Here is a 25,094-nt window from a genome sequence, read left to right as displayed (position 1 = left end):
GCAGCTCTTGTGGCAGTTCATCCTTTCGAGGAAGAGGTTGTGTGTGCCGATCTTCCTTTCTCGGCTCTTTTCCTAAACTGTCGTTTTTCGGCTCTCTGTAAATCAACCCGCTCTAAGGTATACTCGTACATACAAATAATCTGCATGACGAGCAGAGTCGATTTAGCCGTGTTCATCTGTCTGTCTATCCGTCCGACGGGTCTTTATATACTCGAAAAATATATCTCTAAGTTTGTTGAGATATCACCAGTCCAGGGCTGTATGGAAGCTCAACTTTGTACTACAAGGTCAATACCAAAATTTTTCTCCCAAAAAAGCTCCAGTCTGCTCATTGGGTTTGGCCCTTGTGGAGATTCGTGGTGGCTGTGGTTAAAACCCAAATGCGGGAATAACTACATAGTGAATGGAGTACATATATGTATGCCGGTAGCGATCGAGAAGGTGGTTAGTGTGTCCATGCCAAGATTTACTGAAAATCGTTACCCAGTTTTCAGGGCGCTGATAATTGTATTGATCCGTTGTGCTTTTGTTAATGTCGCCAGCTGGATCCCACGTTAAACACTATCACATTGTTGTCTATCTATCCGTCCGGCTGTCTGTATATACGGGAAATAGTCTCTAAGTTTTTGAGATATCGATCTGAAAGTCGATATCGGATCCCGATAGCATATGTACATATATGTACTATGTAGCGATCGAATTCAAGTTCTTGTAATTAATCTTTTGTAATTGTGAAGCGTTTATTATGTAGCTTCGGTGCAGCCGAAGTTAAGGTTTTATCGTGTTTTGAAATTGTTTACATATTCACTTATTGTGAATGAACAAATACATACATACATACATATATTCCAGAAATGCTTAAAACATTTCATCAAGTAGTTTTCTTAAAAAAATCGAATATTGAATTCATTTCTGTCGGATAGTTAGTTTTTCGTTAAAACTTTCAAAATATATGTACATATGTATGTATGTTGCTTCGGAGCACGATTAAAACGTCATCGCAGCCAACAATAACACACATACATACATAAGTGCCAACAAGAAAAACAATCACGTACTCGATATGCGCACGAAACAAAGAAGCCCAGCGAACAGCTGTTCCGTCAGCAAACGATACAAATGCATGACCACGGAATTAAACAAAGAGTCTTCGTCATCAACACTGACCATACTCGCTGACGCTCCCTGAACTCACACACACACACACGCACACTTAAAAGCACAAACAGCAACATTTGAGCTAAGCTCAGCTATGCTAAGCTAAGCCGAGCTGAGCGCGGCAGCTAGCGGACAAAGCTCCACGGTTTCGCCGCCGAGTAGAACCGTTAATGATCGTTAAACACCGTCGACGATGGGCGCAAACTACGTTGCTGCGTTGCAACAGCCCTAAATCTCATAAATCGTCGACGCGCCGCGGTCAGAGTGGGCGACTGCGGACGAACGATGGCTTGCTCCGCTTTGGCGCTCAGTGTGGCCGCGCAAACGGTCGCCAACTTGGACACAAAGCGGTCGCTTGGAATCGCGCTCGCTGCGAAATATTAAACAAGCAAGGCACTAGCAGCTAACTGCTATGCAAATGCCATCGAGGGTGGTGCAATTGGATTAGTGAATTAGTAAAAACGATTGACGGACGTAAAAAAGTCACAAAAGTTGAAGTCAAAAATCGTTGTAGCGCGCAGAGTGCAATGTGAAAAATAAATATTTAAAAAAAGCGTTGAAATAAAGTTAAATAAAATATAAGTTAAAAAAGTGAATAACAAGAAATCGGAAAGCGGTGAATGATTTTATGTCGGACTTTCAATGTCAAACCATTAGAAGAGACCACAGCGAAGTTGCGCGCGTGTTTGAATAGCGTTCGGCGCTTGCGGGCGGATATCGTATATAATATACATACATACATACATATATGTTTGTAACTGATTATCTTGTGTTTTGGCTTTGTAAGCGCTTATATGTACATATGCATAAATAAATAATTAATTTATCAGCATTGATGCAGTTCAGTTGTAATGGTGATAACACAAACCAAATTTACAGTGAAAACATTTTAAGCGCATTCGTTTTTACTAGTGGTGGGATACATACATACATATGTATATAAATATTTGCATATACACATGTATATGACATCTCAGTGTGGTTACTTACTCTGATTATATACATACATATGTACATGCTACATTGTGGGTAATTGATTATTGCGAAATGCTGCTTAAATGAAAATTATTTTAAATAAAAGAATTACAGTTAAACTTAATCGTCGATTTTTGAAAAGTTATATACATAAAACAAATTCTTAGTGATGAAACTATGTATGTATATACATAAAAGTATTCTTGTAGAGTAAATTGTACATTGTATGTACATACATACATAAGTGATAAAGGGGAGAATAAAATAAAAAAAAAGTTTAAATAATTTCAGTTTGCAAATCTTTCAATTTTAATAAAAAAACAACAACAAAAATTAACAACGAAATTAAAAAAAATGTATTTAAATAAACTGAAGTAAAATAAAATAAAATTAAATTAAATGAAAAAAAGTTAAATTAAATCAAAATAAAAGAAACAAAAAAAATCATTACATTAAAATAAAATATAAAGACAATGTAATAAAATAAATATAAATAATTAATTACAATAAAATAATTAAAAAATTTAAATAAAATAAAATAAATAAATATAATTAAATAAAATAACGAGGGTTAGTTAAAATAAATAAATCAATAAAATGAGATAAATTAAAAAAAAAAATAATATAAAAAATATAAATATAATAAAATAAATAAATGAAAAGAAAACAAAAATAAAAGAAACAAGAAAATATGTAATAAAATAAGATAAAATAAAATAAAAAATAAATATATTGAAATAAAATAAGCAAAAAAAATTAAAAAAATAAACATAAATAATTAAATGAAAAGAAAGTAAATTTAGACAGAATAAAAAAATCGAAATAAAAAAAATAAAAAACCAAAAATCCAAGTTAACTGGCATTTGATGTGCTCTAATGAGCAAAAATTCTATTGAAACAAAGACCAGCAACAACAAACTGTGATTTTTGTGCCATTGTCACTTTATTAAAACCGACTAAGTCTGGTAATAACTGTGTAAAACATTGATTTGTATGCAGTTTGTATAAATACGCTAAAATTAAATAAAAAAATGATTGAAGAAGGTTATTACCTTTAAAATTGAGGCTTTCTTTTAGAAATAAACGAAAAGTAATTGAATTTCTCTGTTTCAAGTTTTATTAAGCAAGTATTTGGGAGTATAAAAATCGGAGATCGGACGTGGACTGGTATATGTGTTCGTTGTGAAGCCATAGAAAAGAAGATGATGTTACTAAGACTAAAAAATTTAAAGTAGATTCATGTTATAGTCTTAGTTTACCATCATCATCCGATTTAAGAAATGCAGCAAAACGGTCGTTTGCGTTTGCTTCGGTTAACCTTTGCCACGATAATCTGCAGATTGATCGTTTGTTTCCGGGGTAAGCATAGATCCATAACTCATCATCAGTAAAAACACGTTTCATGACATCCTGGTAGGCGGAAAGCATTGTTAATCAGACGTTAACGCGACGCTGTTTTTCGAAAAAATTGAGTGATTTTGTAACCAATCGTGCTTTCAGTTGTCTGAGGTCCCCAAATGATCTTTCCAAATGGTTTTTACTGATCATTCCAACATTCCAACGATGCCAGTAAGATCTCTAACTGTTAATCGTCGGTCCTCAGTCATCAATTCCTGCATTTTATGGACGAGTTGATCATCAGTTGATTTTGATGGTCGTCCTGAACATGGTTCGTCGTCAACGCGTTCTCGACCCTCTTTAAATAATTTGTACCAATCAAAAAACCTTGCTTGCGACAAACCATTATCACCCACAGCCTTTTCCAACATTCTGATTGTTTTGGCACCAGAAATTTGATTCCGCACACAAATTTTAATGGAACTTCTTTGCTGAATAATTTTACTTATCGTTAAAATCCCCGAATGCACTTTATGTACTACAGGAAGACAAGCGTATACTAGATACTTATGATTATTTTAATTGACATTTGGCACAGATGTCACTGACAGTTATACCAACGAAAAAATATTTCGATATATGGGTTCGATATTGCATTTGTACTCTTAAAAACAGAAATATACAAAAACAATTTTAAGAATTAAATTTAAAATTAAAAAATAAAATCAGTAAAATATAACGAGAACTAAAGGAATGAAAGTAATGTCAAACGCCGAAATATGTGTAAAAAAATATATTAAAAATAAATTATTAAATAATTACTAAAAATATTTTTGTACAACAGAATTCACAGAAATCGATAAAACATTATAAAAATGTGTAAAACAAAAAACTAAAAATATTTTTGTACAACAGAATTCACAGAAAACCATGAAACATTATAAAAATGTGTAAAACAAGATTATAGCTCGAAAGACATTAAAAAAACTGCAATTACATAACCAAACTGTGCGATTTTCGAAGACCGCATATACCATAAACACAGTGCAAAGCGAAGCTTCAAAAATACTTTATCACATCAATTCGATTCACTTGGACAAACGAAAGGAAACCACCAAAACGACACTCGACATACACGCAAACACACAGGCATATGGACATGCATAGTAGCTGTGGTAAGAGAATAATAACAAGATATCAAAAGATAAAATAAAATGAAATGAAATAAATAAAAGTTCAGCAGCGTCGGCGCGAAAATATTCGCATTTAATAGGCCCCAAATCGAGTCACAAAAGCCAGCATCCAATGCTCATACGTGCATCCGTAATTTTACTCAATTGAGTAGCCTTAAGTAATCACCGCAAAATCACACGTACCACACATCCATATATACATATGTACGTATATGCATATATACAAACATATATATGTATGTATGTACATATCTGTGTATATACAGATGCGAATTATCAACAATAGAGTTTGTAAATCAGCAAGTTTGTGTGTAATGGCGTACGAATGGGTGTAAATAAAAGCATCAAACAAACGTATATGTATAATATATGAAATATATACAAGTGTATGTATGTGACTATGTATCTGCATAGCTGTGTGTATTTATGAATGAGCGACTTAGCCGGTGTCATTAGTTGCCGGCGTTGATGGTCATGCCACCTGCTATGGCGCTGTGATAAGGGAGAAGTGACAGGGGAGACAGTAAAAAGATGCAACGAAATCAAAACTGAGCGTTATGTGACGTTTGGCATTTTTATTTAATTAATTGTTTGTGTATTTTACAATAACTTCGGTGCTCGAGTACTCGATCTGCGAAACTAGTTTGCGAATTTTTCGGAAATTTGCGGAAAAAGTTGTACTAAACATTTAAAATAACTCTACTTAGAGAAATAAAAAGTGATATGTACATTTTGAATTCTTCAATACTGACAAAAGAAATATTACAAAATTTGTTTCTTCACCGTCCAAATAGGCTTCAAGACAATACAACCATGCCAATGCTTAATGCAATTTTCCCATGTATGGGGTGGTTTTCAGCGTAGCGCCATTCGTTAGATTGTTGGATAGCTTCGACGACATATTCATAAGCCCACGTCGCGTAGTAAGCTAATTATTAACCAAAATGTGCAGAGTCGATCCATAAGAGAAGTTTAAATGCTCTGTTTCTCTTTGATGCCAACATGACGATTTGCAAGTATTATTTCTTTAACTTTTCCAAATTTATCGGCATTAACATTTCCATGACTTCACGGTCTTCACTGAATGTTTCGTTGTTATTCAAATACTTTATTCGTGATAAATTGGACTACCCAAAATACTTCTGCAATATTTTGTAAAATTTCGAAGCTGCGATTCGATAGGAGACACAAAATTTCAAGCAAATTTGGCGCTAATCGTAATCTAAATCGTCGAAGATTATATAAAGTATATACTACTATGAGCAAAAAATAGTAAGACTTTGTTGACAACTTTAAAATTCTTAATTTATTTTTCAAAATCTATATCGTCCACTTAAAGTAATCCTCCTTGGCCCCAATACACTTGTGCCAACGTTTTTTCCACTCCTCTGAACAGTTGTTAAAGTCAATTTCCGGAATAGCCTTCAATGCGCGGCGCGATTCACGTTTAATGCCTTCGATAGACTCAAAATAGTTTCCCCGAAGCGGTCATTTGAGTTTGCTATCTAAACAGAAGTCACATGGAGTTAAAACTGGTTAATACAGTGGTTACGGCAAGTTATTGGTTGAAAATTTGGCGAAAAACTCACGAAGAATCAATGCAGTATGCGACGGTGATTGATCGTGATGCAAGTTGTCGGCTCATAATTCCGGCCTCTTTTTACGAATTACTTCGCGCAAACGACGCATAACACTTAAATAGTATTGTTGACTGTTGTAAAAACAGTTTGGCCGGTAGGAAGGAATTCGGAGTGCACCACACCTTGAAGTTAACTGTCTTCATTTTTGACCTGCTTTGACGTAGTTTTTTCGGCTTCAACTTACCTTTGTCACGATATTCCGCCTGCTGATCATCTATCTCCGGGTCGTAAGCATAGATCCAAGACAAGATGTTTCATGACATCCTGGCAGTCGGTAAGCATTGTTTCACAGACGTTAACGCGACGTTGTTTTTCGAAAAAATTTAGTGATTTTGGAACCATTGGATTGGATATATCGGATCGGATTGCTTTTTTTGTGGGGAGTTTTTCTTCATTACTTTGGAATTAAGTTTTGCGCAAAATTTTGTTTGGTGATAAGAAACAAACCTATTACGACAACACTAAACGCAACAAAATCATGGGAAACCCGACCAAACAGCCAAATCAAAGGCAAAGCCGAAATTCAAATTCCACCAAAAACTTGCCTCTGCAAATGATATCAACACAAATTCGTTCCATTATATAACATTCCTCGCAGCGCGAGATTGTGCGAAGAGGTTGGAACCCATTAGCACTTTACGCAAAACAAGTGTTCAATGTCACCCATCGTGGCTCAAATTCATAAATTAAACAAAACACGAACCAACGAACGAGTTGAACTTTGCCTTTTTAATAACACAAATGCCGGTGCGAATTACACGTTTAACATAATAATTAAGCTAACCTTAAAGTGGTCAAAATAATAATAATGAGGAGTTATAAAAAAAATAAATAAAACTTGCTGCAGGCGCGCGGTTCAAGAATTAATGCAAACACTAGATTTAAGTGTGTATGTAGTTAACTTGGCCCAGCGCTCACGTGTGGCTGTCAGTTGCAATTTGTATGTATATACATACAAACATATGTATATGTATACATATATCGCCTTGTGCGTATATTTAAAGTTGAAAATGTTCAAAAATTATAAAAGTCAACTTGAAAATGCGAAATGTTGTGTTAGGTGTCACTATATGTAAGTGCATGCATACGTACGTATAAAGGTATGTACATACTGTATATGGTATATATGAAAATGAATATATGAGATAATTGTTAAATCAAGGCATACATTTCGGTTTATCCACTCTATATACTTTTAGATATACATACATTCAAGTAAGCGCAATTTCAGTAGCAGTTCTGTTTCTGAAAACAGAACTTGTAACATACTGTAAACACACATTCTGTTGTTGGTAGAAACAGAGATCGAACCCAGATCTCAAGTAGTCGTAGTACACACGGCTACTAACAGCACCAAGGCGGTGACACACTAAAAACATATATTAAATAATAACGTAATAACGCATAAAAAGTGGTTTGCATAACCAGTCTCATATTATCACTAATTTCTATTAATACTTGTGATTTGAAACATATTTACTTACATTTTTTATCAGTTGGAAACAGAAAAAAAAATTTTCTGGAACAATTGTTCAAAATAGTTAGATTAAGTCATTATTTCGCAAATCTTCAAGTTATTGCAAGTTAAAGGCAGCAGTCAGACCATTCAACTAACTGACTGCCGCAGCCTATTGTCCTAGGATGTTGTTAATGAGTAAATATGCCAGAGACAAAAAATTTTTCAGCCGATATGATATAAGAATGCTTAATAGGGGCCGGGGTAAAAGCTGGACGTTGGATGGATTTCAACCAACTCTGGTACATGACATTTTTCTCACATTCCTATGTGACAGAGCGAAAATTGGCGAAGTCAGACTGCAATCACGCCTACTTCCTTCATAACATAACTTTAAATTCCATCAGATTCTTTCGTTTCTAGTGTACAGATGAAGAAGCAATTAATGTAAATGGATGAAACTTTGCCTTTAGAGTATGTCATATTGCCCAGTGGCACCGAATATTTGGACCACAGTATCTAAAGTTAACTTGTTACTGCAAATATCGATCAATGTATGAGATATATGTATAATTAAAATTCAGAGATAATCATTTTCTAACAATGGTATGTATGTGGATCACAAATGGGTTGTATCGGCACAAATGGTTGTGTCAGCACTTCTCTCAGCGCCCATATACCCAATAGTACAATGATTTTCGAACTTCTAGTTGTCTTTATACCACAATGGCCAAAAAATAGTAATACTTTTTAATTTAAATTTCGCGCGAAAACCCATTCATCGCAATATTTTTTTCTAGCTTGGTATGACTGTCAGTGACATCTGTGCCAAATGTCAGATCAAAATAATTTTTAGTGTTTACTATACGCTTGTCTTTCTGAAGTACATAAAGTGCATTCGGCTATTTGTGTGCGGAATCAAATGTCTGATGCCGAAACGTTCAGATGTTGGGAAGGACTTTCGGTGATAATTGTTTGTTGCGAGCAAGTGTTTCTGATTGAATCATTTAAAGAGGGTCGAGAACGCGTTGGCAACGACCCACGTCCAGGGCGGCTATCATGACCTTATATGAACTGATGATCAACACATCAATAAAATAAAGGAATTAGAACCTGAGAAGCGACGATTAACAGTTAGGGCCTTAGAAAGGTGAAACCACGATTGGTTGCAAAATCAATCAATTTTTTTCAAAAAACAGCGTCACGTTAATGTCTGTGAAACAATCCTTTTCAACTACCAGGATGTCAGGAAATGTATTATTACTGGCCATGAATCTTGGTCTATGCTTAAGACCCGGAAACAAACGATCAGTCGCCCGAATATCGTGGCAAAGGTGACCCGAAGCCGAAAAACCCACGTCAAAGCAGGTCAAAATCAAGGTTAAGTTTTAAATGTTTTTTTTTTCGATTATCGAGGTGTGGTGTACTCCGAATTTCTTTGGACCAGCCAAACTGTTAACAAGGAAAGCCATCTGAGTGTTATGTGTCGTTTGGGCGAAGCTATTCGTAAAAAGAGGCCGGAATTATGTGCCGCCAACTCTGGGTTTTTGCACCACGAAATGATTCTTCGTGAGCTTTTCTCCAAATTTTCAACCAATATCGTGCACCAACCACCGTATTCGCCTGACTTAGCTCCGTGCGAAATCTGGCTATTCACTAAACTCAAACCACCGCTTCGGGGAATTCAGACTTTACTACGTGCTTAGCCTTAAATCAGCCATCAAGGCAATACAGTCTTTTAAAGAAAAACTAGTATACATTGTATTTTACCTGTTGCATGCAGTTCCTCTGTGTATATACCATATGTACGTGTTTGTACACTTTTCCTTTTATTTCCACACACAAATGCATTTTTCCGCACATACATACACATGCACATTTAATCCGATTTCTGAAAGCAAATTAGTGAACTGCGCCATTTAGCGAAGTGCGACTCAACCATAAGGGATGATGATGATGATGATGAATTTATTTAATTGTATTACATTGAAAATAAAAAGGTTACTTTCTTGCTTCCAATTTCAGTTGCCGCAAAGCCGTAGAGAAGGGAGCAAGCGAGCAAATGCAGTTCCCTTATATTTTCAGATATTTATATATTTTTTAACTGTAGCAACGAAGAAAAGCAAGGAAGTTAGTGAAAAAATCGAAAATAAATAAAATTGTGTGGAGATAACAAAAATGCATTGGCAAGCGCGCGTAATCCTCGTGGCGTTAGTCACGCTGTGCCTCAGCGGCGTGCTATGGAGCTGTGTCAGTGCTTATCAGGTGGGAGTGGGACGTGCGGATAGTACGGGACCACCAGTGGAAATACATTTCGTAAGTGAATTGATTGAAAATTATTTTAATAAAAGGTAGATTGTTTTTGTTTTTGTTATTCTTAAATATTAAGTTACAATAATTTTGCTTGTATTTTTAAACAAAACAACAAGTTTTCTTATAAATATGTAGCTTACAATATTTATTATTTATTTTATTGCTCAGATGGGTTATGCTAACCTCAAACAAGTGGGACGCGGTCTGCACTTGCGCCAATTTGCACGCGCCTTCGTTGTCGAGGATGACAACCACAAGCGCGTCGCCTTCGTCTCCGTGGATGCGGGCATGATGGGTTATGGCGTTAAGCGCGAGGTGAAATTAAAAAATTATTAAATCTTGTCTTAGATTTCCACTTTCTATATACTTATTTGTAGGTGGTGAAACGTTTGCAGGCGCGCTATGGCGATATTTACACGGCAGATAATGTGGTTATCAGCGGCACGCATACTCACAGCGCACCCGGCGGCTTTCTCATGCATTTATTGTATGATATATCGATTTTGGGTTTCGTACCGCAGACTTTCGAGGCGCTTGTGCAGGGTTGCTACTTGGTGAGATTATTGAAGGCTTAAATAATTTAAAAAAATTATGAATTTTTACTATTTTCTCAGAGTATCAAACGCGCCACCGACAATATGGTCGATGGCAGGATCTTCCTCTCAAGAACCACTATCCTAAATGTGAACATTAATCGCTCACCAACGTCTTATTTGCGTAATCCCGTGGAGGAACGTGCGCAATATGAGCACGATGTGGATAAGGTGCTGACGCAATTGCGTTTCGTCGATTCGGAGAATAATTTGTTGGGCGCTTTCAATTGGTACGCGGTACATCCGACCTCAATGAATAATACGAACAAATTGGTGACCTCTGACAATATGGGTTATGCTTCGCTGCTTTTGGAGAAGGAATACAATACGAATAAAGTACCCGGAAAAGTAAGCCTTTATACCAGCCTTAACACAAGCAACATTTTCTAAAATCGGTCGAACTCAAAATTAATATTTGACCATGTACAAAAATTAAAAAAAAAAAGTTTCAGTCTGTTACCGTCTATTTAATAATATTTTTCCACCCAACGTAGAGGCTAACTTTTCAAAATGCCTAAGTTTGAATTTAAACTATTTTTGAACTCATCGATATATTGTTCCACAATGTTCTACTTTGTAAAAGGTTTCAACAAAAATTTATGTTTTTTTTCAGGGCAAATTTGTTGGCGCTTTCTGTTCGTCGAATTTGGGCGATGTGTCACCGAACATTATGGGTCCTAAGTGTTCGATTAGTGGTAATGATTGCGATCTACTTACTTCGAAATGTCCACAAAAAGAAGGCGAGTGTTTTGCGTCTGGTCCCGGACGCGATATGTTTGAAAGCACTGAAATTATAGCAAGTCGTTTAGCTTATGGTGCTTTGGTGAGTAAACTTTTTAGACTTCAAGACTTAGTAGGGTTTTCTCGACTGCTTTTTAATGAGAGCAACATGAAATGATGTGTCGAATTTTACTATGCGATTAAGACTGCATGACTCTGATGCCTTTTCTCAATATGCTTGAAAATAATGAAAGGAGGTGAGCAAACCAAAAGAAAAAACATGAAGATGGGACTACTTTCAACTTCCAAAAATATGATGGTGAGTTAATTTCGGCAAGCGAATGATCATGAACTCGCTATTTCTTAACTTCAAACAGTCTATTTGCTCCCCAAAAATTCTCAGGAATATAAAAAGGCTAATAACTGCCCTTTACACTTTAGATAGTCATAACCGACGGTTAGTGAAAGCAGTTGAGAAAATGGCATTAAATACTAAATTTAGTTCTAATTTAAAATACAAATAAAAATTATATAACCCTTGCTTTCTAGCGCTTACTAAACGATAACAGTCAAGAGACGACAAGTCGTGAAATAGTCGGCGAGTTGGCCTACATTCACCAATTCATCGATATGCCCAACTATAATGGCACCACATACAATCCACTACAAAAAAAACTGGACAAGATACGCGGTTGTCTGCCCGCCATGGGTTACAGTTTTGCTGCTGGCACCACGGACGGACCGGGCGCGTTTAGTTTTGAACAGGGCACCATTACCGGCAACGCAATGTGGAACGCGGTGCGTGATTTCATAGTGCCGCCAACACAAGAAGACATCAGCTGTCATTCGCCGAAGCCCATATTATTAGCAACTGGCAGGGTTGGTCACAAGTTTTGTGGTAAAAATTAAGAATTGACGTAGGAACTCTCATTTTTTCACAGGCGACATTCCCCTACGAGTGGCAACCGAAAATTGTGTCTACGCAGCTGTTGAAGATCGGCGATCTGATACTCGCTGCTGTGCCCGGCGAATTCACCACAATGGCTGGACGTCGTTTGCGTAATAAGATTAGCGCTGTGGCTGTGGCGACTGGGGGCAAAGATACGGAAGTCATTATCGCCGGTTTATCGAATATCTATACTAGTTATATCACAACGCCGGAGGAGTATCAAGTGAGTTCGTTGCAAAAGTTGGTAGCAAAATTTACTTTAATTTCACAATCTTTATTAGGCCCAAAGGTATGAGGCAGCATCGACAATTTTTGGTCCGAACACGCATACAATCTATATGGATGTCTTCGAGCAATTGACGAAAGCAATGATACGTGGCGAGCGCCTGCCACCGGGACCCGCACCACCATACATGAATGATCGCATGCTGTCGATGAATACTGGCGTCATTTTCGATGGTCATCCGATCGGCAAGGATTTCGGTTTCGTTAAGCTGCAACCCAAAAAGTCGTACCAAATCAATGAAACTGTGGTAGTCACTTTTATTGCTGGCAATCCGCGTAATAATCTATTCCCTGAGAAGACATACTTTGCGGTAGAGCGTAAGATCAACGAAGAACGTTGGAAGGTCGCTTATACAGATGCCAGTTGGGAAACGAAGTAAGTTTACGCTATCTTTATCAAGAGAAATATGTACTCGATTTTCATTCATCAATTATTTTATTGGTTTTTATTATTTGTACTCTCTAATATCTATAGATTCATTTGGGAGCGCGTTCATCTGATACTCGGCTTCAGCGATATTCACGTTCACTGGACCATCGGCGCTAACACTCTGCCCGGCGAATATCGCATTCGGCATTTCGGCAATTACAAGTATATTTTAGGTGGCATTTTCCCATATGAAGGCATTTCGAACTCATTCTTGGTGACGGAAGACTAATCGCTGCTTTATATGTCTGCACATGTAGAAGACGACGGACGACGATTGGATTACTAGTCAGAGACTGCGCTCATCAGGTGTTACTGCTTCTCAACTACATACTATATAGTACATATGTAAAGCATATAAATTTTTTATAACAAGTTGTATGTACTTGTAAATATGTACAATGTGTGTGGTACAGTGCCATACAAATAATACATACACACATATTTATTTGTTTATTATTGTTAGTTGTGTATATACTATATAATGGAAAATGTAGGAATAAATATATAAACGACTGTTGTACCAATAATTTATTGTAATGGTGTTAGGCCTTCAGATGTTATAAATCACATGAGTTGAGTGGGCAAAGTCTTATCGTATCAAAAGCAAACGAAGGACAGCACTGCAGTGACCACCGTTAGGTAAAATTTTCAACAAGATCGTTCCGATAAGTACTTAGCATACAACAGAAAAATGGTGATTTATTTACCGAATTATTCTTCCTTAGCTCCCAGTGATGTTCCAATGACTTAAACCCGTTTAAAAAATATATTTTAAAGAGCTCTGTATGGTGAAAGAGCACATTTTTTGCAAATGGGGCCCTTATTTCACAAGTCACTTAACCCTTTTCTAATAAGCGATCTTCTACTTATTGTCTCAGCTATCTCGGTGGTCTTTTTTTATAGTAGGGGCAGGCATCGAAAGCCGGAATGCGGAACTTTAATCCACTAAGCCTAACCTACTCCCAAATCAAGACACTCAACCAGAACCACCAGATAGGATATTACTTCGTGGGAGTGACAAGATATTTTACGTCTGCTCTATAGCAAAATCGTACTAACGCCTATTCGGCTGTAGCTGACTTGATTTAGTCATGATGAAAGTTGCCGCTCCGCGAACAGCTTTCCACTTAGCAGAGGACTGACACATAACTGTTCAACTACCAACTAGTGCAGTTTTTAACTTTACCCTTATGTTTACAAACCGTGCACAATGGAAAAACACGTGCTCGGAGTGTTCTATGCACTCTGTACACATGGAACAATACGGACTGACGCCGTTTGAAATTTATATAGATAGCCTCTGAAGCACCCATAGAATTCCAGGTCCCCGTGTTGCCTAGTTATCCATGTACGGATGTCAGGCATAAGTCTGTGGATCCACCGTCTTTTGGTTGGGGTTTTCCGTCGTTGCTGCCAATTATTGCTTTTCTTTCTCTCCTCTCTTTGTTTTAAATTTCTGTAATTGGCGCTGATAGCTCATATTATCTCGTGAATTCGGCATACCAGCTTGTAACTTCAGCTACTTCGCTGGATATACTATATACTACTATAGTTCGGAAAGCGCTTGTTACTCTTCATGCTGTATTTTATGTCAAATGCCTGTATCCATACTGGAGCTGCATATAGTATTACTGAGCTCATCGCTTTTGCGATTAAAAGTCGCGGGAGCGCACATAACCTCTATTTGCTCGGTAGTCTGCTAATACGAGATGGTGGACCTTTGCCACGTAATCCTCCGTATTCAAAAAACGTTAAATCAACGACGCTCGCCAATGGAGAAGACGAGTTACCGTATATCAGTATCTCAGGCGCTTTGTTTCAATGCGAGATGCCCTTCCTTTCAAAAACATCATTCGAGAAACTGACCGATTTGTTCTTTTCCCATTTTCTTAAGTTCTCCGACACCAGAAAGACCACTATTCCAATGAGCTACACGATAGTATATTTATCATGCACCAATACTTATCGGGAAGCCCTCGTACATTGTGCGAAATTTTACTCACACTAAGTATTCGAACTCACGACCCAATAAGTGTTGGAAGGCACGAATCTTCCTCAACGATGTACTTTAGATTTCAAGTATAAAATTATTATTTCCGTTTATTGCTTCTACACATCCGCCTTACTAACCGCTAGATGTCGCCTTGCGTACTTGTGAAATTTGGTTAAGGCATAAATGATAACATTTTACACCGCACAACCGACAGTGTTGCATTTTACTGCATTAGTGAGTGCTTGCTAATACTACCGTTGTTTTTAAAAAGCTTTCGGGAAATATGTATAATTTTTTTAACTTAAAAAAAAATTATTTATTCCAAAAACCGATCTTCATGTCGTCGAATTTCCAAATTAGTTTTTGTTTTTAAATCTATTTTTACATAAAAATAGCAAAAAAAAAAATTGAGGTTTTTTGAAACATAAAAGCATTTTTCCCCGATATTCGACTTTCCCATTTCTAATAGTTTTTTTATTTATTAAATAGTATTATTTTTGGAACAGCTGTGGTAGCAAACCCAACAGCTGCTCAATGCTATAACAACAAATTCTTATGCTCACAATAACTGCAATGCTCGCAGCCGCCAAGCAAAACAACTCTTTTCCATACGTTTTATACACCACACTTATGGTGCATTGAAGAGAGAATGGCTTTGCGCAAATTCACCACACACTAAATTTGCCTTGTGAATCTCAGCAACTTAAATAAAAGCCAGCACAGTGCGCGACACAGTCCAAGTGGGAAGAAGTTGAGAATCGCGTACAAATCGATGCGCGTTCGGACTGTGTTCAATAAATAAATAAAGAAACGAAAAAGAAAATAATTTCACGCGCTTGGAAAATTGAATATTTATATCAGTGATGTCGGCGTACTAGAAGTCAGTTGTTAGATTACGTTGCAGGGTGAATAAACGCGAGTGCTACTGGATGCTATTGTACATGCATACATACATATGTACATATAATACATAAGTGCGGTTTGTGATTAAGTGGGTGTGCGTCCGGCAAACGAGGACAATTCCTGAAGCAACAATAATTACAATAAAAAATATACAATCTATATTGTGGGTGCATTAATTGTGTTCGGTCATTAGTCAACGCTGGTCAAGTGCAGCGCGTGTGCCAGGAGACAAAATCCAAACCAAAGATACTTACAACAACAGCAAAAAGGCATACACATATGCGTGCAGAGAGCGCACAAGGAGAGCTGGGAAGAAGCCAACAAAAGATACACGAGTAAACACACCAGCGGGCGAGAGAACAACGAAAGTCGTAAAGCAATTTGTAGGTACGAAGAAAAGTGTGTTTGTAAATATTATAGAATTTATCCGGTAAATTGCGTGCGGGCAAAACAAAATACGAAAAAACACGCAGAGCACAGTTACGCCGAAGAAAGTCAGGCCGGAGTCAAGTAAGCGCTTATCGATTTGTTTATAAGCCTTAGCAACGCCTCGCTTTGTTGTTGTTTTCTGATGTTACTTTTATTGTAACTTTTGTGGTGCCCCAATAAGCGTTAAAAGCGCGTTCAAGATTTCTATTGTTTTTGCCCTGCTGCTGAATGCGTGAATTATATGCATATGAAATTCGCTTTGTACGAACATTAAGGTACATAAGCATGTAAATTGTGTTGTGCTGGCAGATAAATGTAGCTTCATTTGCAGTAGCTCAACGGGAAATTTAACAGATATTCTTTCATCGACGGTGCTTCAGTTACAGGTAAACGCTTGTGCAAACGCAAATATCGAAATTTCCATAGAGGTGCCCCACATTCATCCATACACACACGTACATACATACATGTTAGTATATATGTAAATAGAGATGCATGTGTTTGTTTGAAACTGTTGGTTTGACTTATAATCAGCGCTGGCGATGCACTGCCAACTTGATATGTCAATAAGCATCTGATTTCTGTAGGGTTTGAGGAAATTTGGAAAGAAATTTGTAGCTAAGCTTAGGGGAAAAAAATAACTTGTGCTGGGAGATACATACCTACATATTTTGAATTTGCAGTGACTTATGGGGTTACATAGGTTTCCTCGGGTAAAAAGCAGCCTTCTTTCTACAGGTTTTTTCTCATATAAAAAATTAAATATTTTTTTATTTTACAAACATACAATATTAACAAAGAAATTCTGAAACTTTGGAAAAAAAATATTTTAAACTCGGCCATTGCGACGCCATTTATGATGACCCCTCGGAAAAAAGATGCGCCCGCCTTGGCAGAATAACTCCTTATAGTATCATCCGAAGTGCAAAAATACGTGTTTTAGTTAAAACTTGAACTTAGAACTTGTACGAAGGAAAAAACTGAAAATTGGATTTTTGGCAAACATTTTCACAAAAAAAATTAAAATTTCTCGAAATTTTTTTTTTTCAAATAGTTGTAATCAAAAAAGACTACTTCGTTCAAGTCTTTAAGAATTGTGGCTCAACAACCTGTGTAAAATTTAATAAAGATCGGTTAAGTAGCTCTTGAGAAATCTTGCTAACCGACTTCAAAAACACAATTTCGAGAAAAACACGTTTCAAGCTGGCGCACTTAGCCTAGCTATTACTCGGATCATCTTGAAAATTTAGGACAATAATCTAGAAGTGTTGTAGAATTTAAAGACAATAAAAAATTTAGATTTTTTGAAACACGTAAACCCTTCAATCACGGTATTTGATCGAATTTTGTGTAAGTTACAGAAGTATATGTATTTGCCCATATTTCCTGCAGAGTAGCCTTGACCCTATTACTTTGCGCTTTCGTCTTCATATAGGCCCATATGTGCTCAATGGGATTGAGGTGTGGACTCTGGGGACGACCCTTAAACACTAAAGCAAAATGCTTCGAGTCGTTATCCTGAACAAAGAAGTAACCACTATTCGAATTGAGTTTATCTGTCTGTCGACGTAGCCAAATTATTTGTAAATATTGCCAAGTAGTCCACTATTTTTATAATTCCTTCGAAGATTACCGACATCATTTGCTACAATTGTACCCCTTTTGCACCTGTTGCACCCTCACCATAATGTTGCCTCCAGCATGCTTGACAATATTATTTAAATTCACGACGACTGTTAGATTCAAATAAATCAAATTTGGACTGATCTATAAAAATTATACGATTACGATTGATATAATCTTTTGGAATATATTAATAAAAGTTGCGCAATATTTCTCTTCGATAAGTGTGGTTTGTTTCGTGGTGTTTACGCTCTAAAATTAGGTGAAATCAAACAGTTTGTGGGTTGACTTTTGCTATGCCAGCTTCCTTCAACTCCTTGGCGATAGCGACATCGGATATTTTGGGTTGTGCCTCAATACTTCGAGCAACTTCACTTTTAGCCTGGTTTTTTAGTTTTTTGTTTTTTTTTGGTACTTTCCACTACCATCAAGCCTTTCAACTTCAGCAGTCTTTTGAATTTATTTAACAATAATTTACTGAACTGTAGCACCATGTGTGGTTTTGCATATTTCGCCAGTGCTTTTGTTCGCTGCCATTAATTGACTACAAGAGCTTGTAAATCTTGAGATGTTTGTTTGTTCACCATTTTTTCTTCAAAAACTGCAACCGCACAAAAGACAAGTGCTTACCAAACAATACAGTTTGACCATACGCAAATAAGAGCAGACAACAGTAAGGGTACATGCATTCAATGTGTTACCAAATTTGAAGTTTTGTGCACACGGTTTTTTTTTTTTTTGACAGCACAAAAGTGAGATATTTTAATATGTTGCAATCATTAATATCAAAATTAATTTATTGTTAAAAGTTTTACAAAAAACACGAAAAATACGTTAGCTTGTCATATTTTTACTCTTGCTTGCAGCTTAGAAGCTAAAATAGTTAAATACAAAAGTCCCTTCATCTAAACATGTCTCTGTATATAATTTTTTTGTTCACGATTTCATAAATTTTTAGCATTAAACTATAGTACAAGGTCTGTCGCAAAAGAAACAGAACTTTTTAAATATAACTGTTTCTGGTGGCGACACCTATTGGTGGGTATATGAAATAAAAAGTTTGTGAAGTTGTGACGATCAGAAGTCGGTCGTCTTCAGAAGTCAAAAATAAAGACAATGCTGATTTGTTTTTACGATTCCGTGGGTATTGTCCCACCTGGCCAAACGATTAATGCTGTGTTTTACCTTGGTGTTATGAAGCGTCTTTTGTCACGCATTCGTTGTGCTCGACCACAATACCGTGAGGCAGGGTCCTGGCGCCTGTTGCACGATAATGCGCCGTGTCATCGGTCGACGCTTGTCACTGATTTTTTGACAAAAAACTCCATATTAACCATTAATCACTCACCCTACTCACCTGATCTGGCACGCTGTGATTTTTACCTATTTGGAAAACTTCATTTGCCCATGAAAGGACACTGGTTTCAGGACATTTCAGCTATCCAAAAGGCGACGACCGATATCCTCAAGAGCATTCCGAAAAATGACCTTAAACACTCATTTGAAATGCTAATTAACCGGGCTAAACGCTGTATCGAAGCACAAGGAAACTACTTTGAATAAAAAAATATAACTTTTGACAAATATTAATTTTTTGTTGTTCTTTTAACAGTCTTGTTTCTTTTGCGACAGACCTTGTATATCCTAAATTATATTTCCACTAAATTTTGCTAAGTCCACATATTCGGTATCTGGAGTTTGAAAAGTTATGGTCCGATTTTGACAATTTTTAGATACTAGCCTTGAACTCATTAACAGACCGTTCAGGGCTGTCAAAAAGTTCCTAACCTCGTTAACAATACCATCAAGTGTCTTTGTGATAAGACTAGTATGGGTGGCAGGCCACAACGGAATCGCAGGAAACTGTAATGCTGATGATCTAGCAAGAAAAAGCACCCTAGAATCGCTTTCGATAGAATGGGAACGGATTGTGTTTTCCTGCTAAATGGGCTTCGCGGAAGCTTAGTCAGTAGTGGCCCACAATCGGTACATGCGCTGCCGCGGAAGCCTTTTGGCCCAAGATCGATTGCAAGAGATCTAGTTATCTTTTTGCCCTGAGTAAGGCTAGCCTCGCCCTATTTGGGACTTTAAACAGGTTATGCAGTAAGTCTAGGAATCCTACCAGACGCCATCTGCAGCAGCTGTATGGAAGAAGATGAGGTGAAAACAGCTCAACATTTTCTTCTCGACATAATTAAGTTTTGTCCGATTCCACTCATCTGCAATACCAGTGTTCGCATGGTGCCCAGAAACATGTGCACCCTGTTTCAACAAAATATCTCAATTTTTACTGAGGTTAACGCTTGGGCCGGATTTCAACTCCTCTGGTCATACTGATTAGTTATTTACTTATATAACTCTGAATCTATCTCGATTAGTTTTAGGTAAACAAAACTTTCATTATCTAGCTTCCAGTTACAAGAGTATAATGCATTGATTTCATTTATATTTACTTACTTAGTATATACCAAAATTAAAAAAAAAAATTCTAGTAAGTTACTTATCACCAAAAATTAGGAAAATTCTGGAAACCAAAACCAAAAGTTCAATAATAAACTCTTTTCCGCTATAATTTTGGAAAATGTCTTATCTGAAGCGGAGGATGTACATACAAGTATGTATGTATGTATATATATATATTTCCTTCACATAAATTTAACAATAATCACATGCTAAAGCTAAGCTTTTATGTACGCATACACATAAATACATATATTCTGTATATTTATGTACATATGTTTCGGATACATAGATTGGTGTATATTCAGACCTTAAAAAGTAGAACCCTTTTTATATTTGACAATTGAAAAACCTGTAAAGTATTCACACATACCGTTTCCCGCTCTTTGCTTTCTTCTTTTGAAAGCATCCGATTCACAAAAATAATATTAAATACATTTGTATGTACAATTAATATATTTCTTTTGAGATAAGAGTTCACCTATGTCACTGTTTTTAGTATAAAAACCTACGAAGTTCTCCGTGTATTTTTAATCTGAGCACTTCCGATACTCTGCTCTCAATATTTATTTAGGTTAGAAAAGCTCTGCTGGGTCATGCCGGCAAATTCAGTACTCGAATATTCCAAAAATCTCGAAATCATAAACAATTTTTATACTTATGTCTATATACAAGCGTGCACATAAAGTGTATGTTTAGTATATTTAGTATATAAATTATGAGTTTTGTAGGAATCATGAGCAAATTGTATTTAATTTTTCATGCTGGTTGACAACGAGGAAGATGACGATAGCTGCCCGACTGCATTGTGTTGATTGAAATGAATGCCTCTCAATACATACACATGTGTGCTGCATATTCACATATAACTATATACTAGTTATGACTGTAATACATATAAATATAGTGTGATTTATGATTATACACACAATTTTCTATTAAAAGTGACACCCGATATCAGCTGAAGTAATTATTGGACTCTATTTTTTCTGTTTGAAAAAAGTTTACTTTAGAAAACTTTAGTTGCCTTACATTGAACTCTTTTTATATGAACTTTGATAAACCTACATAAGTATATTGAAGTACAATGATTTATTTACTAAATTTATATGAGAATCTGAAAAGATATCGCTAACGTCCAACTAAGTCGGCGAAAGGCAGAAAAATCGCGGCTGCATCGAAGCTATAATACCCTTCACAGGTGGATTTCTTATAGTATCAATGAGTATAAAAAAGATCTTGATCTTTTTATAGATCGGTTAATGAAGGGTAATCCATTTCGAGTTTCCCTACTTTTTTAAAGAAAAAACACAGAAACTTCAAATTTAATTGAGAATGTTTATTATAATTCGAAAGAACATTCTTTGGTATTTATTTCTTGAAGATTATCCCTTTCAAATGTTAGCCATGGCTACGTCTCAGATGGAGCATCCATTGAGTCCAATTTTCGATGATTCGTTCGAGAATTTCAACTGCTAACTGGTGAAAGACAGGCGTGGTGTTTTGCTTCAAGGCCAGAGTCGAAGCGGGATTGTCTGCATAGACTTTAGACTTTACTTATCCCAACAGGAAAAGTCTAACGGTGTGATATCACGCGATCTTGGTGGCCAATCGACCAGCCCAAAACTTCTTGTTTAGGCATAAGTCTTTCCATGATGAAATGCCAAACAATACTGAACAAAACTAACATGACAGCTTGACACGACTCACGCGTGATCTGTCAAAAAAAGGCTATTGAAAAAAGTGGCTTTACTTGGATCACCCGTTATAAGTTATTATATGCCCAGATAGCTTCTCAATTGAAAATGTATTTCATAGAAGGGCTTGATTTTGCTGAAATGAAGAAAAGGACGTGTGCAAAATTTCAGATCGATATCTCAAAAATCAACTCGATGATTATATATAAACATACCTACATAAGTATATACTTCATTACTGTACTACTTCATAGGTTCCCGTTATACCCTTCTGGGTGTTACAAATTTCATAAAATCTAAATATGGTATACACTGTTCAGGGTATAAAAAGGGCATGACTTCTTCTACTATGTAAAAGACTAAGACGATAGGCATACAATTATGTACTACTATATACTTATTGATATACATAGGTATGTATGTACATATATTTAATGGTAATGCCAGATCGCGTCCAAGTTCTATTAAAATATTGTTAATGTGGCGATAACGCTACCACAAAGCATCAACAACACACAATAATACACAAATGTATGTACATAAGTATCATATATTGTTGTTGTAGGAGGACGCCGGCTGGAGCTTTGTAAGGCTAATGAATTCTACAATTAAAGAGCGCTGCTGATGGCGTTTGAGATTTTGCTTTTGTTTATTTTGAAATACGCTTGCTTATATGCAATATATACACATTTACATATATACATACATACATATTTACATACTTACATATATGCACATCTGAATGAAACACTAGAAGGAAAGTCACGTAGACACTGTGTACATAACTACAACAATGCAGTGCTTCGTTTAGGAAATTGAGTGTCAGTTTTGTTGTGCTCTCTATTTTGGATTTGAATATAAGTATGTATGTATGTACATATGTATATAGTACTTAGCTGTATGTTACGATTTTTCCTTTTTTTTTGGAATTTCAGCAAATATAACTTTTACAGCTGACTAACTGTTGAATGTCTTTATATACAAAAGTTGCATGTGAGTTAGGTTACTTTTTTAAAAGGAACTTTGGCAATAAATATTCATTTTACTTTGCCGGTGAATTATTAAAGTTCGTGGCACTTAAATAATCAACCGATTACTTTTTCAATTAACACAAACAGCCAGCGAATAAAACATTTGGCCAGTTCAATAAAACATAATCATCGATTGAATGAAAGTGCTAATTGGTGGTGTCCTTGAAATACGTTGACGTTTATATTTTTATACCCTGACGTTTATATTTTTAAGTTTGTCACGATGTTGGTAACACACAGAAGGAAAGGTCGGGGACCCCATAAAGTACATACATATGTATGTATGCATATACATACATACATATCTAAATGATCAACATGTCTGTCTGTCTATAGATGTACATATGTACATACATGCAATGAGGTATCTAGCCTCAATTTTTGATATATTTTGAAAAAGTTTTTTTTATAAGAAAAATTATCTTATTTGAAAAAGCGATTGTCAAATCTTAGAAACTGTTTTCGAACATTAACATATTGCCATATCAACTGAACGATCTGAATCAAATCCGTGTATGGAAAACTTTTTCATTTGATGAGATATCTTCACGAAATTTGGCACGGAAAAAAAAATTTGAAGACAAATTGGCCGATTAAAATGGAATTTTTATAATACAAAGAAAGTTCATGATGCAGGTGTCTGGCGGTGAGAAAGATTTTCTGCTAAAATTAGCTCAAATTCAAAAACCAAAAATATTCTTATGACAATAGATGAATATAGGTAATGATCGAAGGTCCAGGTCAAAATTTTGGTTTTGAAAAACGACAGTTTACAAACGGTGCAATCGAAAATTTGTTTTGAGTGAAAAATTGTTTTACAAAACATACATCGATTGCATTTGTTTTTTACAAAATCTAAGTTTGATCGGTTTATTCGAAAAAAGTGTCTGGCGGTGAGAAAAATTTTAAAGTTTTGGGAGATGAAAAATTATTTTTTTCTCAAATTCAAAAACCAAAAATATTCTTATTACAATAGATGAATATAGGTAATGATCGAAGGCCAGTTCAAAATTTTGGTTTTTGAAAAAACGGCAGTTTCTAAAAAAAATATTGTTTTGGTGAAAAAGTTACACTTCAGTGTCCGATTAAATTGAAATTATTTTGAAAAATTTTTTCTTTCGATTAACTTAACTTAAAACTTGGACGTAGAAAAAAAATTAAAAATTGGATTTTTGGCAAACATTTTTATAAAAAAATTAAAATTTCAGTGAAATTTTCGCGACATTTTTTTTTTTTTCAAATAGTTGTAAACGAAAAAAAATCCTTCGCCCAAGTCTTTAAGAATAGTATCTCAAAGACCTGTATAAAATTGAATGAAGATCGGTTGAGTAGTTCTCGAGAAATCTTGCCAACCCACCTCAAAACCACAGTTTCTAGAAAAACTCGTTTAAAGACAGCGCACTTAGTCTAGCTAACCTCTAGCGCACAAGTTCTCACGGCTGTATCTCCGAAACTATTACTCGAATCGACTGGAAACTTTAGAACAATATTCTAGAGGTGTTGTAGAAGACCGTAAACCCATGTAACCCCTTAAATCGAAAATATGACTTCTTCAATACATACAGGGTGCGAAATTATCATGTCGTTATATTAGACATGATCAAAAGGAATCATTAAAAAAATAGTTCTAGCGCTGAGTCCATTTTCAATTTAAATAATAAGCTGTTTTGGAACATAGTTTTTAATCGAAAATCGGTATCGATTGATGTTAGCTCTATATGTGTGCTTCAAATGCATGAATATCACATGAATATGGCATTTGCGGTTCGCTCGATCACAAAATAACCGATGACAAAGAGAGCAGACGTTGACTGGCCACCCACATTTTCAGATTTGACTTCCCCTGCGCCTCTTCGCAGGATTATTTGAGAATCAATATTAATGACCAAATATTTTATAAATAAACTA

General features: G+C 35.9%; 2 protein-coding genes across 9 annotated transcripts in view; both read left to right on the top strand.

Moving 5' to 3' along the window:
• The first annotated feature begins 1,466 nt into the window (after positions 1-1,466).
• On the top strand, positions 1,467-13,577 carry LOC126750820 (neutral ceramidase). Of its 6 annotated transcripts, none has more exons than XM_050460555.1 (11): positions 1,467-1,940; positions 4,387-4,646; positions 9,786-10,076; positions 10,242-10,388; positions 10,451-10,627; positions 10,688-11,014; positions 11,280-11,489; positions 11,936-12,265; positions 12,328-12,558; positions 12,617-12,996; positions 13,096-13,577. In XM_050460555.1, the coding sequence occupies exons 3-11, from the start codon at positions 9,939-9,941 to the stop codon at positions 13,277-13,279; spliced, it is 2,124 nt and encodes a 707-aa protein (XP_050316512.1). In that variant the 5' UTR covers positions 1,467-1,940; positions 4,387-4,646; positions 9,786-9,938; the 3' UTR covers positions 13,280-13,577. The 6 variants fall into 6 exon arrangements, with proteins under 6 accessions (XP_050316512.1, XP_050316510.1, XP_050316515.1 ...); XM_050460553.1 differs by having other exon boundaries at positions 1,467-2,012; XM_050460554.1 differs by lacking the exon at positions 1,467-1,940 and adding an exon at positions 2,055-2,072.
• Positions 13,578-15,761: 2,184 nt separating this feature from the next.
• LOC126750832 (prolyl 4-hydroxylase subunit alpha-1) overlaps positions 15,762-25,094 on the top strand; it is a 60,086-nt gene continuing 50,753 nt past the window's right edge. The window contains exon 1 of one of the 3 annotated variants that reach the window (XM_050460579.1): positions 15,762-16,329. The gene's annotated coding sequence lies outside the window, so the exon portion shown is untranslated. The other 2 variants (XM_050460577.1, XM_050460578.1) reach the window with 2 other exon arrangements.

Source organism: Bactrocera neohumeralis, chromosome 2 (genome assembly GCF_024586455.1).
Source record: "Bactrocera neohumeralis isolate Rockhampton chromosome 2, APGP_CSIRO_Bneo_wtdbg2-racon-allhic-juicebox.fasta_v2, whole genome shotgun sequence".
In the NCBI taxonomy this organism is placed as follows: Eukaryota; Metazoa; Arthropoda; class Insecta; order Diptera; family Tephritidae; genus Bactrocera; species Bactrocera neohumeralis.
This window is presented reverse-complemented; position numbering and strand designations above follow the sequence as displayed.